Source organism: Bubalus kerabau, chromosome X, assembly GCF_029407905.1.
Source record: "Bubalus kerabau isolate K-KA32 ecotype Philippines breed swamp buffalo chromosome X, PCC_UOA_SB_1v2, whole genome shotgun sequence".
Lineage (NCBI taxonomy): Eukaryota > Metazoa > Chordata > Mammalia > Artiodactyla > Bovidae > Bubalus > Bubalus kerabau.
In genome coordinates this window covers 139,193,113-139,208,700 of record NC_073647.1, presented here as the reverse complement: position 1 = coordinate 139,208,700, position 15,588 = coordinate 139,193,113, and the positions used below count along the sequence as shown (strand labels likewise).

Here is a 15,588-nt window from a genome sequence, read left to right as displayed (position 1 = left end):
ATAAAAATTCCTCCATAAAAGGAAAATATTTCCTCTAATATCAATATTTTATAATTACTAAAAATTCTAAGTGTGCCAAGAAAATAATATCACTTACCAATCTTGTCCACCAGGGCTGTAACTATCGATAAAGGAGACATCTTAGCTGAATGAATTTTGTTGTGCATGTAGCAAATAAGAACTGTAGGAAAACAGAAGAGAACCAAATAAAGGAAAAAGCAAAATTATTTTTTAATGTTCACATTCCACTCCTTGAAACTCACATTCCACGCCTTGAAACTCATAAACAGTCTTATCTGGTTTTGAAGACCCAATTTCCCATATCCCACTAGTGGTCATATCCTAGAACCAAAGATTTTGATACATTAATGAGATCTAGAAATCCTCTAATCTGACTGTCCGTTGAATTTTAGCTCTGATGAGGAAACTGAAGGCCAAAGCCCAGGTCTACCAGGTGGCTTATTATCTTCAACCAAGGTATGGTGCCTAAATCAGAAAAAGCCCCCAACACATGAGTCTGAAAACATCAAACGTCTTCAAAAAGAGAAATAAAAGACAAGGACTCACCTACCTGTTTTCCTCTTGACTCTTCCTGAATCATGAAGCTATTATTTGGCTTAGAGCTCTCCCTCCTTTCCCATAATACCCTCGGCTCCTACACTACCCTGTGGTGATCTGTGTGCTTCCCATATTTTAACAAGTATGTACAGGTGCCAAACATGACTCTATGTACCTTACAAATATCAACTCATTTAAAATTGTACTGTACTTCTTCAATAGCATCCCTGCCTACCCTATGATTCATTCAAATTTGTATCAGCAACCCTCAGGACTGGGTCTGTGCTCAGTATCTGTTGAGTAACAATAAACTCTTCCACCCATGCACCTGCTAAAGGATGTACTGGGAGGGGGATGAGGAGCGAAAGGCAAGAAACTCCATTTACAAACCTTTATGGTACCCAGAAAGGAAACTGTAAGTGTCTGACCTACGGCACATTAGTGGAAATGAAGACAAGAGAAAAGATCCAAGAGCTAAGAAGAAGGCAGGTTTGACAAGACTTAAATTAACTCAGGTATCTAACTTGCATGAGTGAAGACAATGTACCATTCACTGAGAAAAAGGATATACACAGGGAGAGCAGAGTGGACTATTTTCAACACACTGAATTCAGGAAGTCCATGGCAGATCCAAATGAAGATGGCCAAAAGGCAGGAGGACAAACTGGTCTGCAACTCACAAGAGCAGGCCAGGAAATGTACCTTATATAGGTCCCATACTAGAACTGATGCTTTGAACCATGGTGTTGGAGAAGACTCTTGAGAGTCCCTTGGACAGCAAGAAGATCAAACCAGTTAATCCTAAAGGAAATCAACCCTGAATATTCATTGGGAGGACTGATACTGAAGCTCCAGTACTTTGGCCACCTGATGCAAAGAGACCTGAGGCTGGGAAAGATTGAAGGCCGAAGGAGAAGAGGACAACAGAGCTTCTCTTGTGGAGCACAGACTCCAGGCAAGTGGGCTTCAGTCACTGTGACACGTGGGCTCAGCAGTTATGGTGCACGGGCTTAGTTGATCTGTGGGATGTGGGATCATCTTAGACCAGGGATTAAACCTGTGTCCCCTGCATTGGCAGGTGGATTCCTTATCACTGAGCCACCAGGGAAGCCCCCATTTTTGGTTGGCTTCTTTATCTTTTTCTTATTCATTTGTAGTAACCCTTTTATATAGTTTATTATTTTCTTCATTCTTCTTTTTGGTTATTATTTCTTGCAGACATGTGCTAGGGTTTTTGTTGTTATTGTTAATAGTATCTTTGGTCATATGCGAGTTTTTCAATTTAAAGCAGTCAAATTTAGCAATCCATTTTGAACTATTACTACATGCAAGCAGGTTTGCAATTTTTATATTTTCATGGTGAATTTTTCCTGTTCTCATGTTTGTGCCTCTTTATACTGGTTTTTATTTAAGTACATTTTAGTGAAATAAATACAGCTAATATAGGAGGAGAAGGGGACAACAGAGGATGAGATGGTTGGATGGCATCACCGACTCAATGGACATGAGTTTGAGCAAGCTCCGCAAGATGGTGAAGGACAGGGAAGCCTGGTATCCATGGGGTCAAACACGACTGAACAACTCAACAATACTGAGAACAACTGAAGCACTGGGATTCGAGATTTATAGAGAAAGTGCATCTATCAACAACAAAAAGGGGCAGAAGACAACACCCTGGAGATCAGCAACATTTAAAGGATCAACAGAGAAAGAGGAAGCTACAAAGGAGACTGGGAAGTAGCAGCCTGAGAGGTGGGAGGAGATATCGCCAATGCCCACAGCTGAGTTCGACATTGTCAGGAGCTGCAAAGGGGTCATGTATGCTAAGAAGCACCTGTGAGATCACACAGTAAGGCAGCAACAGACTGCTTGGCATAATCAGCTCAATGACACAGAGGAGCAGAAGCCAGAACACAGAGTTAGCTCTCAAGTGAGAGGGAAAGAAAACTGCAGAGTGCTATAAGGGAAGGGGATTTTACCTATTTTTCATTGTAAGACTCAAGAGCCTTGAGTATGTTTAGAAACTGAGGGAAAAGTGAAGTTGAGCAAAGGCCTGAGATACGAGGGAGAAAGTGTATGTGATAAAAGGCGAGTTTCTTGAAGAAAGGGATGGAACAGTATCAAATGAACAAGGGAAAGGGACTAGCCATCTACATGAGGTGATGAAGAAAAACAGCATAGTGGCAGGGGAGTTTGTGTATTTAAGCTAAGTGTTAGTCACTCAGTCATGTCCAACTCTTTGTGACCCCCTGGACTGTAGCCCGCCAGATTCCTCTGTCCATGGAATTCTCCAACCCAGATATCAAACCAGTGTCTCCTTCACTGGCAGACACTGCAGGCAGATTCTTCATCATCTGAGCCACCAGGGAAGCCCATTTATTTAGGGACACCTAAGTAAACCAAAGTCAAGTCAGTGTGTGTGTGTGTGTGTGTGTGTGTGTGTGAGAGAGAGAGAGAGAGAGAGAGAGAGAGAGAGAGATCTTTTTTTAAGAGCCAGTAAGAATTTTTAGGGCTTCCCAGGTGGCACTAGTGGTAAAGAACTCGCCTGCAATGCAGGAGACAGAGGAGACATGGGTTTGATCCCTGGGTCAAGAAGATCCCCTGGAAAAGGAAATAGCAACCCACTCTAGTATTCTTGCCTGGAGAATTCCATGGACAGAGGAGCCTGGCAGGCTACTGTCCACAGTGTCACATAGAGTCACACAACTGAGTGACTAACATTAACTAACTTATGAATTTTTAAGCAAGTTTATTAATTTCAAGAAAAACGTAGCTAGGTGTAAGACCAACAATGGATTTACGTCTCTATTTTAAAGATTAACAGAGCCTTTCTTTAAATGCTTTCCCAACAGTTCAGTCCAAAGGCCATTCAGTAGGAGCAAGCAGCACAGCCCCAAATCCCAAATCAAGTGCTGAAGCCCACGTGGGGTCAGGAGGACACACAGTGAGGCAATGAGAGCCATGGCCCAGCAAGCTGCAGCCCAAGCACAATGAGGAGGGTGACCTGCAGAGGGTCACCTGGTACAGAGCAGCACCCCAGCAAGGTGAGGGTAGCATCCAGGAGGATTTTAAGGTGGCAGTCACATGAAACTGGCTACACACAGGGGAACTGATCAAATAAGTAATTATATTCTGGATAATGGAGCCAGCTGGAGAAGGGAATTACAAATGTGAAAAGGGAGGAATAAAGAATGAACCTGTGGCTAGATTAGAATTGGGACTATCAGTATGAACCCAGGGTTCCAAGAGACAGAGATATAAACAGATGGAAAGAAGGAAAGAGATAGATTGGCAGGCAGGTATAAATGGAAATGAACATGTATGTGCATATATTCCTCAGCTCACATACTAAAAGGGCATTGGAATAGTGATACCCCAGCAACGATGACCACTCCAGCACCCAGATCTTGGTTTCTCCATTAAAAAGATCCAGGGCTCCTCAGAGATTTGGCTGATTCCAGGACTGGAGCACAAAAAGTAGAAATGAGCCTAGAAGATCTTGTGCCAAAAAGTGAGGAAGTTCTCAGAGAATGATGGGGACACACCCAAGAAAGATAAAAAAAAATAAAAAAAAAAAAAACAGAAAAAACCATAGAAGTCAGCATGAAGGGACTGAAACAGTCCTGGGACAATTTGAACATCGAAACAGATGATAGAAATACATTCTAATTCATTCAGTAACAAAGGAATCCCTGAGTCCCTACTGAGTTTAAAATAATTGATAAAAGTCTGAAGAGGAAGGGGATTTTCACAAGTCCCAACAAGGTACTTATTAATTTAAAAGGGGAAAAGAGTAACTTTACAGCAAAGAAACCTGGCAGACACCACCTTCACCAAGGAATCAAAGATAACATCACAGGAATAGGACAAATTAGAATTATGCTCTACCTGCTAAGATGCAACAGAAACACAGCATCCCTTCTACATCACTCCAGTCGAACATGCATGTCCCATATCTAATCTTGGGGAAGCATCAAACAAAACCAAATTAAAAGAAATTCCACAAAAGAACTGGCGCATAACCTTCAAGAGGATCAAGGTCATGAAAGTCAGGGAAAGACTGACAAACTGTCTGTGACACAACAACTAAACACAACACATGATTCAGAAGTGGATCCTCCTGCTATAAAGGACCTCTGGCCAAAGCTGAATGGGGCCTGAGGATTAGACTGTCTAAATGTCAAGTGTTAATTTCTTGATTTTGAGGGTTATCTTGTAGTTAATGAAGGAGAATGTCCTTGTTTGTAGGAAACACATGTGAAAATATTTGGGGCTGATGTGCATCGTGTCATCAACATACTCTGACATGATTCAGGGAAGAACAACTCCTTGTACTCTGCCACTTTTTGGTAAATTAAATTAAATAATTATGACAATTCAGAATTAGTAGATGCCATTCTTTTTCTGCTCTTTTAGAATATCTTCATCTGTGCAAGTTAAAGAATAAAAAGACCTTTTCCAGCCATAGGCATCAATGTATTGATATAAGTCCCTATTCAAAAATATTAAAATATCAGTACCTCCTAGGCTATCAAGATCCTCAAGAATCCTGCCAAACCTGTAAAATAAAGAAAACTGTGATGAAATGAAAATCATGATGATCACCCTTTAAAAAAAATAACACATCATGGGGTGATAAATATCTACTAAAATTTATTATGGTGATGGTTGTACAATTCTCTGAATATATTAAAAATCAGAGAATCACACATTTTAGATAAGTGAACGGATCTCAAAGTTATAACAAAGAAAGGAAATAAAAACAAATGGCACAAGCAAAAATAGTGCTGTGTTACCTTACAGTGTTTTGAACAGTCAAATATTTCTCTCGTAATTCAGGCTGACTGCCCAAAGGCAAGAAAACTTCAATGTAACTGTCTTTCATGGTCCTAGGAGGCAGTCCTTTTTGTGACTTAGCCAGGAAACTATGAAGTAGTTTTCTTTCCTCCATTGCTTTCACATGGTCTCTGAGAAGAAAGGATACAAGCTTCATGAAACACAGGAACCTGCTCTCCCACAACCTCAGTGCTATACAGGCCAGTCAGACATCATGAAAGGAGGAAAGAGCAGGTCTGGACCTACCTCATCTCCTTTTCCTTCCCTCCCTTCCCACCTGCCACTTGGTGAAATTAAAAATGTCTTTTAAAATTTCTCAGCCTAGTAGATAAGAAAAATACACTTATAAGTGATACAGATATATCCAAATGAACGATACATTCACCCTCATCAAAAAGTGTATTGAAAGAATAGAATCTTGGAAATCAAACTAAAAATACAGAAATGGACATAATAAAAATATATATATATTAATATATATGTAAATGCACTAAAGAACAACATGGCCACTGAACTCCACATTCCCATTTCTCACCTGGACAAGTCTCGTTTTTTCTGTGCCCCAGCTCCCTCTGTCTCTCTCTCTGCCTTCAATTTCAGGAAAGAGAGACAGAGGAGGAAAAATGGAGTATATCCAAAAGAAGTTTGGAAGGCACACCAAAAGGTAAAGAGGAAGATAATATGAAAAGGAGACAGAAAGGGAAGAAAAAGAAGAGACGATTAAGGTGGAAGAGAAGACAGCCACAAGGGGATAGGGAACTAAAATGTTCACAGTATCATTCATTAAGCTGTCTTTCTAAGCTTACTTATGAAGTATAACTGCCAGAAAGGTGAAGCCTACAAATGGAACCAGGTAAATCCAGAATATGGAACATTCAACAAGACAAATGGCTTGGCCTCTTTAAAGTTAAACTCATAGGGATAAAAAAGGAGGCAGGGGTAATTATTCTACATTAGGGGAGACAAGAGAGTCATAAGCATGCAATTGTTTACTGGATCTTGATTTTTATTAAAAGTTATAAAAAAATATGTGGGGAACAATGGAGGAATGCTGAATATGGATGAATAACATACTATTAGGGAATGACTGTCAATTTCACCACAGGAGAGAACATCTTACTTATTGGAGATTTACAACTGCTTGTTACATAGGAAAATATATTTATTTATTAGAGATGTACTGGAACATAACTGGAACTGAAGTGTCATGAACCTATATAGCCAGTATATGTAAGTGAAAGTGAAAGTGAAGTCGCTCAGACGTGTCCAACTCTTTGCGACCCCATGGACTGTAGCCTATCAGGCTCCTCCGTCCATGGGATTTTCCAGGCAAGAACAATGGAGTGGATTGCCATTTCCTTCTCCAGGGGATCCTCCTGACCCAGGGATCGAACCCGGGTCTCCCGCATTGCAGACGCTTTACCGTCTGAGCCACCAGGGACTTGTATATGTAAACTGGCAAATTTGGAAAAATGTTCCTAAGTACCCAATTCAGATGGTGGGAACAAAAGGTATTCATTTTTTCCACTTTTCAGTAAATTGAAATTTTTCATACAATGAGATAAAAAGAAGTCATTAGGTAATTTTTATACCAACAATAGATTATTATTACTGTGCTTTCTGTTTATCTCATTTTAGCCTCAAAATTCTGTTCACCAAGAGGGATACTACCCTATTTTACAATAAGGAAATACTGAGAGATAAAGGTTGTATGGAAGACCTGGTTAATTATGAACTCATAAGAAGCAATAAAGGAGTCATGCTTCATGAAACAGATGAACCAGGAAACTTGGGTTCAAGTTCCAAACCCCAGTACTTGATCGTTCAATGTCTGAGTTTCAGTCTCATCAAATGCAAAAAATGAACAGAAACATATGTCATAGGCATGTCCTAAGTTTCACTGACAGTCAGGTAATATACCTGAATGCACTTTGAAAAATGTAGAGTACATATAAATTACATGATTTTACGACAACAAAGCATCAACTGATGAGTATGTTGGAATGTTGATCTTCTCCCCCAGGTGAAAAAAACCTCTCAATCCATTTCTTAACAATGGGTTTCCCCCATTCCTACAATGGAAGCATCAACTGAGCCTAAATAAGCCTGGCATACCACTCCAGGGATAGAAGAACGAATGAACAGAGTGCATACCTCCAGTTTGTGGATGCTCCTACTATCTCCCGCAACTTATCTCGAACTGAAACAAAAATAAAGAAGTCATTCCATGAAACTAAGAATGTGAGAACTGGATTATGGTAATGAGCTCCAGAACTCCAAAAAGTGAGTCATGCATTCAAAATCTTCAAAGAGCTACGAATTTCCATTTAATGCCATAAACAAACAGCTCAGGGAAGGGATCAGGCCTCTGCGTCCCCAAAACTTTAAACAATTACTGTTTCCTTAGTGCTGCTGCTGCTGCTAAGTCACTTCAGTCGTATCTGACTCTGTGCGACCCTATGGACAGCAGCCCATCAGGCTCCTCTGTCCACGGGATTCTCTAGGCAAGAATACTGGAGTGGGTTGCCATTTCCTTCTCCTTCCTTAGTGCAGAAAAGAATATCCTGTGTCAATCACTGGGATTTTTTTGGGCTGGCCAAAAAGTTTGGGTTTTCCATAAAATGATATGGGAAAAAACAAACTTTTTTCCTTAAAATAAGCAGAAAAGGGAAACTCCAATTATTCATCAGATGAGGCTGTGTATCAGCATCAGTTGGAGTCCCTTTATGATGAAGACATTATGAATAGAATCCCAGCCTATCTTCTTATAGGCAGTAGGACTTATATCAAAATTTGAGTCTCACTCTAATTGATTTCTCATACATTTATATTACCCTAAATGTTAGAAAAATTGAGACAAGGAAAATGAAGCAAAAAAGGAAAGGCAAAGAAAGCAATTTAAGTTTAGTTAATGCCCATTGCCCCAAATTGCAAGAATAAATTATTGCAAAAAAAATTTAAGCATTTAAAAAAAGAGTTGATACCAATTACCACACACACATCGTGATTCACATGTATAGGTGAATATGCTATATGGATAAAGGGGAAATAAATTAAGATTAAACAGTAGTTAGTCAACATTAAAAAACAAATCTATAGGATTTTAAATAATGTTTTGAGTTCATGCATTGTTATCTAGCTTTTTAAAATATACATTCCGGTTACAGAAAATTACCTACAGCAATCCTTGTTCCTTCAAAAACTAAGTGATCAAAACCAAATATGGTTAGATGAACATGCATTTTACTTTTTATGAAAAAGTGGTTGATTTTTCTATCAAACAACTGTTATAGCAAATTTCTTGGTGGTCCAAGTTCTTGGTTAGAACTTCGTACTTTCATTGCTGGGGCCTGAGTTCAATCTCTGGTCAGGCGACTAAGATCCCGCAAGCCACACAGTGTGGCCAAAAAAACCCAACTGTTATATACCATAAATTAGGTCCAAACTCTAATTACAATTAAACCATAGAGTACTGTGTCAAAAATATCCATTAGTAAATTAGTCTTATTTCTGACTTTTTTTTCCTCCCAAGTCCTTTAAATAAAAGAATGGACAGAAAGTATCCCAAATAGTACACAGATTACTGATGCTCAGTGATAAAAAATGATTATTATTAGTTTATAATGAGTTTAAGAAGAGAGGCAGGTGTTGAGGGCCAAGAAAACAAAGCAAATTTTAAATTTTGTGTATATATATATATATATATACACACAAATATATATTTAGATCCTTTAAAGAAGCCATAATTTTCATTATAATGAATATTCCTACACTGACACAGACATCCATAGTTTGCATATCGTATTAGTAACTGAAACTAACTTTGATTAACCATAGATTAATAGGATACCTCTAACAAAACTACAGACTAGGAGTCTTTAGTTGGTACAACTGAAGGGCCTGTCTCTTGCTCATGAATTACATTTTTTTTCCATGCCTTCACAGTACCTACACAGAGGATGTAAAAATCATTTAACTAAAAGCTCAGTCCCTAAGGCTTGCAGGAACCAAAGGTCAAGTTCTGAATGTGATTTCTATCCAAAGCTATCCTGGTCATTTTATAAATGAGAATCTTATGAAAAAGCAACCTTTACTATGCATCATTTGCCCTAACTGTCTATCTACATGCCTCTCAAATAAAACAGGGTTTTTTTTTTTCCCTATATGGGCCTAAAAGGTAAGTACTCATGCTTGCCTTCACGGATGTGGAAGACATTCTCCGGGTTCTGAGATTCTTGAGTCAGTCCTCTGCTGGGAGCAAGCAGCCCCTTGCTCAGGGTACAAAGCCTATAAAACAAGAAGAAACACACTTAGAGAAGGTTCCGTGGCTTCTTTCCTCGCAATCCCAAAGACCTGTGCCTCCTCTGGAGCACTTTGCCATTGCACACTCTTAGTAAATACTGTCTTTACAGTGTCTGCACTAGTTTCTCAAGTGTATGCATATTTGCTTATGAGGCTACACCATAAACCATCTCTCCAGTGAGAGTAAATTAGGTTAACAATCTACAAAATAAATAAATAAAAGATATCAACCAGGTTTCATGGTTCTAACTTATTACCTTCAGAAGCCCAGAATCTATCTGGTAAACAGCTGAGTAAACAAAGAATATTTATTTTGTTATTGTCATACCATACTTCCTCAATAAATAAACTAAACCCAATTAAAAGTCAATCAGCTTTGAAAATAGAATTAACCCTTTCCAGGGTTACTCAAAGAGAGTATTTAATGTACTTAGGCAGAAATTTCCTACTCCCCAATGGAATAAAATCCAAGGTATTCACCCACATATGCTTAACCTGTTCCCCCAAAACAAGCTGTTTAACTTGATTTTGGCTAGTACATAAGTTTTGACTCCTAACCACACACTCTGCTATCAGGGATAACACACATATAGTATCAGGGACTGACAGACTAATCTGTTGAGAGCCCAGTGGACTAAGGCAAGGCATTGAAAACGTCAAGAACCCCAGATATTGCTATTATTTCCAGCTCAAGTGACTAGTAAATTCTTACTACCAAATGGCACCCCACTCCAGTACTCTTGCCTGGAAAATCCCATGGACGGAGGAGCCTGGTGGGCTGCCGTCTATGGGGTTGCACAGAGTCAGACACGACTGAAGTGACTTAGCAGCAGCAACGCCAGGTTCAGTAATAACTAACTTATTTTCTTTAGAGTCCAAATTTACTATAGATTTCTCTTCTGAATTACAGCATTCACAAAGGGTCTCCGACTAAAAATATCTGGTAAAATCTCCATGTAGTTTTCAGTCATGTGCTACTAGAACAAATCCTGGTCCCTTCACCAAGTCAACTACTCTAACTGCAAAGAATACAGAAAGGAGCACATGCTCAGTGGCTAAATTAACTCCTTAGCCAGCCAGACATCACACTGTCTCTGATATGCTCCCCGCTCATCCACTAAGACCAGAATGTTTCCTAAAGGGTTCCGGTTTTGGTTTTGTGTTTATTCTCCAATTACACAGCTAACAAGACTCTATCTTACACAGTTTTGGTTTATCTTTTCCCAATAAATTTTCCATTTCTGTATTTTTATATGTGGATTAATATTTCAGTCTTCTTATTCTTGACCTTCTAATTTGCGTTTTCTCAGAACATGAGCTGAACTTTTTCACTATTTCACTTTCTGTATACTCTGTAGGTTCAAATCCCTCACTGAAGGAAATAGAGCATGTGGTCTCAGAAACTACTATTCTGCAACTGAATATATTGGGTTTTAAAAAGCACACAGGAAAAAGCTAAAAATCTCCCATTGCCACTACTAGCTGGAAGAGCAAAAATCATGCCCTCAATACGTTAACTGGGAATAATAATGGAGTAGATGATCGCAATGTAAGAAATGAGATCTGACTCTGAGTGGGTAAATACTTCAAATACTAATCACGAAATAACAGGAGCTATACAACTCATCTCACATATTTGGGTAAATACACATTTATACAAGCATTCTGTCTTGTTCCTTAAGAAGCAGCATTTTCTGCAGACTGAGGAAAACTATCTCATTCTGCCTGAGTGAAGAGCAGTGTAGTATACAGAGGTTAAGAGCCTGACCATGCTGCTTGTTAGCTGGGTGACCCTGAGCAAGTTACCTAACCTTTCTGAGCTTTAGTTTCCTCATATGTAAAATAGAGAAGTTAACACACGTTAACCTGTGAGGGGCATGCCTAGTACATTGACAAGTCCTCAAAAAACCATGAGCTATTCCAGAAAGGCATGCTTCCTCAGAGTCTCCCCTAAAAGTCAAAAATGACCAGAAGTTTGGGAATAAGCCAGGCACTATAATGGACCATCTCTGAATAGAGTATCAAATGGAGATAGTAAAGAAAGGAGTTGATAAATACAGAGAAACACTTGGGTCAAATTATTTGGAAAACTGTGGTCCTGGTCCTGCAACCCTGCTCTTTGCACACTGCCATAAAAAATGTGGAAATACATCCCTGTAGCACAACGAAGGCCTAATGTGAATGCTCTTTTTAAAAATCATTGACTATACTAATCGTGTATCAGTATAACAAATTTCTATTCTCCAGTGAATATTCAGTGTATTGTAATTTTTCACTACAATTTCATGTTGTCCCTACTGATAATCTGATGAAACCTGTGGCCCTCATGCCTAGTAGCTGGGGTGGGGGGATATATTTTATTGATACACACAATGATATGTATTATTTCAGATGGTTCACAGACCACTCCCTTTTGACACCCCCATGGGCCCCTAGACTTAAAATATTGTGATTCAGATCAACCTCCTGGAAAAACTAAGGCCCAAAGGAATTAGATGACTTTTCCCCTGCCAGTCAACTAGCACACTGTATAGAGCCAAGTTCTTCTGATCCCTCCTCACCCCCCACATACACCACACATGTAGGGAAGCTGCTCTTTTCATAAACCCAGACTACTTCTCTTTATCTACGAGACACTGAGATTGGGCAGGGGGGTGGAATGCTTCAACCACTGCCTAACACCTCAGTACCTCAGTTACTGGTTTATTCCCCAATAAGCCTGCTGGAGTCTTAACTACAGCAAAACCTCTAGGCCTTTAGAAGAAACTGTCAAGAGGCCTCTAGGAGAGCCAGGCCCTAGGACTCCGTTATTGAACCTTCCCAATGAAAGGAAACTAAGGAACCTTACCTCTCCATGGCTACCGAAGGGAGTCACCAAAGTCACATGCAGGTGTGAACAGAAGTCTTAGCTGTTCTGGGTTCCAAGCTTAGGATGGGTGTCTGGGAAGAGTTTTCAGTACAAAACCAGGCAATGACACTCACAGGCCCTCCACTTAGGAAAAAGGCCTCAGTTTAGAGACTAAACAAATACAGGTGACTCTTCTACTAGTAAGGGGAAAAAAAGAAACTACAAAAACTACCCACCAGTTAAATAACCTAAACATGCCAGATAGTCTGTATTCATTTATGTACTCTCACTAGACACTAACAGAGTACCGACTTGAGGTTCTACAAGAATCAGAAGAAAGGAATGGCAGGTATACAAGGAACTCGCGGCAAAGAAAGAGGTCTTCTGAATGCGGGAGAGGCGAGACCAAGGAAGGCTTCCTGGGAGAAGGCACATGGACAAAACCCTGGAGATTGTACAAGGCCTGTCACATCATGTCAATACAAGCTAAAGGCAACTGTGGTTCTTCTCCTAATGACTTTCAACCTGTCTTCAAGCAGTAAAACAAAGTTAATGAGAAAATGAGAGAGAGAGAGACGCAGAGAACCTTTTTCAACTGTCAGCAGGGTCCATAGGAACAATGAGGGAGATTCAGGGCCCCCAAGTGAACGGCTGGGGATCACCATCACTCAGAACCACTGTGGGCCACACCAGGGGAGCTGGTACACCTGTGGCAGGATGAATTCAGAAGCTGCAACAAGGGTCAGCCCCCTGGGACGCAACCAAGCAGAAAGATCTTGGAACAGCTGGAGTGCTCCGGTGCAACGGGTTGGGGGAGAGCCAGACATGCCCAATCGTCACTGGACACGCTGGGATGATGACTTACACAAAAAGGCATCCTCCTTGTCCAAGTGGCCCAATCAAAGCCACTCCCCCACCTGGCCTTAGGGGTCTTGCTGTTCAGTAAAAGTAAAGTTCAATCAGCACCAAGGGACCGAGTCACACAGTTCTGAGGTTCTGAGAGGCCGGAAGGTACCCTGCAATCTCTACCCACATTACAACACACTCAAGTCAGAGTCCAAGTCTGTCAAGCACTTAACCATAAACATGCTCTGCAAAGAAGCGTAGAGGGCGATAAAAGTAATATGCACTCCTAAACTCTAGCCTTCCGACAAAAGGCTAACTCCACACTACACCCCAGATGAGCAAAGAAAAAGGAATGTCAGGGAACACCCAACTTCCTCCCTTCAAGTGTCGCTTCACTTTTATCATCAAACTACGTCCAAAAGACGCACAGGTGGGGGGTGCGGTGCCCTACCTGAGGCCAGCGGGGTCACGGTACGTTAGTGTCTTTCCCTACCCGACCCTATTTTCTGCCCATAAGCCCCCGGCATTAGTTCCGCCTGCTGCGGCCCGCTCCTTCTGCCCGGGCCCGCTAGCAGCGCCGAGGGAGGGAGTGGGCGCCACTGGGTCCGCGCCCCGCCAGGCGCCCGGCTACCTACCGCAGCGCTGCTCGCCTCATCGCGCTTGGCCGCCGCTGCACGCGTGACCACAGAGCCGGGCCTCACGCACCGGTCGGTGGAGAGAAGTCGAAGCAATGTAAAGCGCGAAGACGAAGAGAGCGCTCGGGCGCCAGACCGGACCTCACCCAGACCGCACCCTCGTACCACGGCCACGGAAGGGGGCTGGGGGCGGGGCTACGCAGTCCAGGAGCGGAGTCTCGCGGTCCAAGGGCGGGGCCTCGTTGCCCGGGGGCGGGCCCACGCTGCGCCTGCAGCCCCACTCATTGGCGAGAAGCTGTAATCCGTCTCCCCCCCAGGTTCCCGCTCAATCAGCAGCGGCGGGAGTGTTGCTAACTACGACACTGGCCTATCACAAATACTGTGGATAAAATGCACCCGGCGGCACTGGAGTGTGACGCAGAGGCTAGGTTCAGCCGCGTCCTTGGAGCTTGTCTCCGTTATCCCACTCAGGGCCCCACCCTCTGGAGATGCTGATTTAGTCAGAGGTAGAGTTGGACACGACTTGGTGACTGAACAACATCATCATCATCCTGGTGCAGTATGTCTAAAGGCGACCCAGGTGATGCTAACGTTAGCAAAGGTTGAGAACTCTGCCCTCCGGGGGAAAAAATTGTTCCTTTTCTAATCTCGGTCTGCCCCCTAGCGTTTGGCAGTGGGAGATCTTGGCCCGCCCAGAGAGATTCAAGGCCAGAAAGTTAAGACGATGTTACCCTAGGCTGTGATTCTCCAATTCATTCAACGAATTCTTATACAGCTGTTTGCAGTGTGCAGGACTCTGTAGATTCTGAAGATGCAGCAAAATAGACAAAACTCCCTGCCCTTTGGAGGCTTACCTTATAATCATCAAGCAAGTTAGCAAACTGCATCGTTTCAAACGTGATGAAGAGGTCAAAGGAAGAAAGAAAAGAAGGAAATGAGAGGGATCTTTCCAAAATATACGCACGTCTTGCTTTGTCCTTGAAGATAGTAATTTCCTATAAGGCAGGGTCGATATTGTATGCTTTTTCTGATACCCCATGCTTACTAAAAATTTGTCAGTTTTAATTAAGCTGGCTCTTTTTTAAAAATCAATGTATGAATTACAGATGGCCCATGGTCTTTGGCTTCCTCTTTCCTCTCCACCTAACTTTCCCTGCATCTATCAGTCCCACATCCAGATGATGGTTAACTCCTGAAATACCACTCTCCTTTTGGCCTGCAGGGATCTCGACTTTCTTTTTGTTCATATTGTCCATACCTTTCCAGTGTTGGTTTTGTTTTGCTTTGTTCTACTGAAACAGAGCAGGACCCTATAGGGCCTTCCCAGGGACCGATTACCCCCACCCCCACCATGTCCCCTGCCTCTCATTTGTAGAAAAGCTTTAGCCTCATAGCTCTGCCCCAAGTTCCATGGAGCAAATTTAACTGGAGAAGTGAGAAAATACAGAAGCAAAGGAAAACAGTCAAGCAAGAAAAAATAATATTAATTTATCCATAAAGCAAAGTCAAGGACTTTTAGTTACTCCTCAAGAGCTATTGGGGTTTCCCAGGTGGCACTAGTGA

General features: G+C 41.6%; 1 protein-coding gene across 1 annotated transcript in view; it reads right to left on the bottom strand.

Moving 5' to 3' along the window:
• The window catches only part of ACOT9 (acyl-CoA thioesterase 9), a 30,142-nt gene extending 15,911 nt beyond the window's left edge, over positions 1–14,231 (bottom strand). The window contains exons 1-6 of the mRNA XM_055563688.1: positions 14,026–14,231; positions 9,590–9,681; positions 7,549–7,594; positions 5,355–5,525; positions 5,079–5,116; positions 98–181 (exon numbers count right to left, since the gene is read on the bottom strand). Coding sequence (XP_055419663.1) covers positions 98–181; positions 5,079–5,116; positions 5,355–5,525; positions 7,549–7,594; positions 9,590–9,681; positions 14,026–14,045 — 451 coding nt within the window. The 5' untranslated portion in view covers positions 14,046–14,231. The remainder of the gene's footprint in view (positions 1–97; positions 182–5,078; positions 5,117–5,354; positions 5,526–7,548; positions 7,595–9,589; positions 9,682–14,025) is intronic.
• Positions 14,232–15,588: the final 1,357 nt, after the last annotated feature.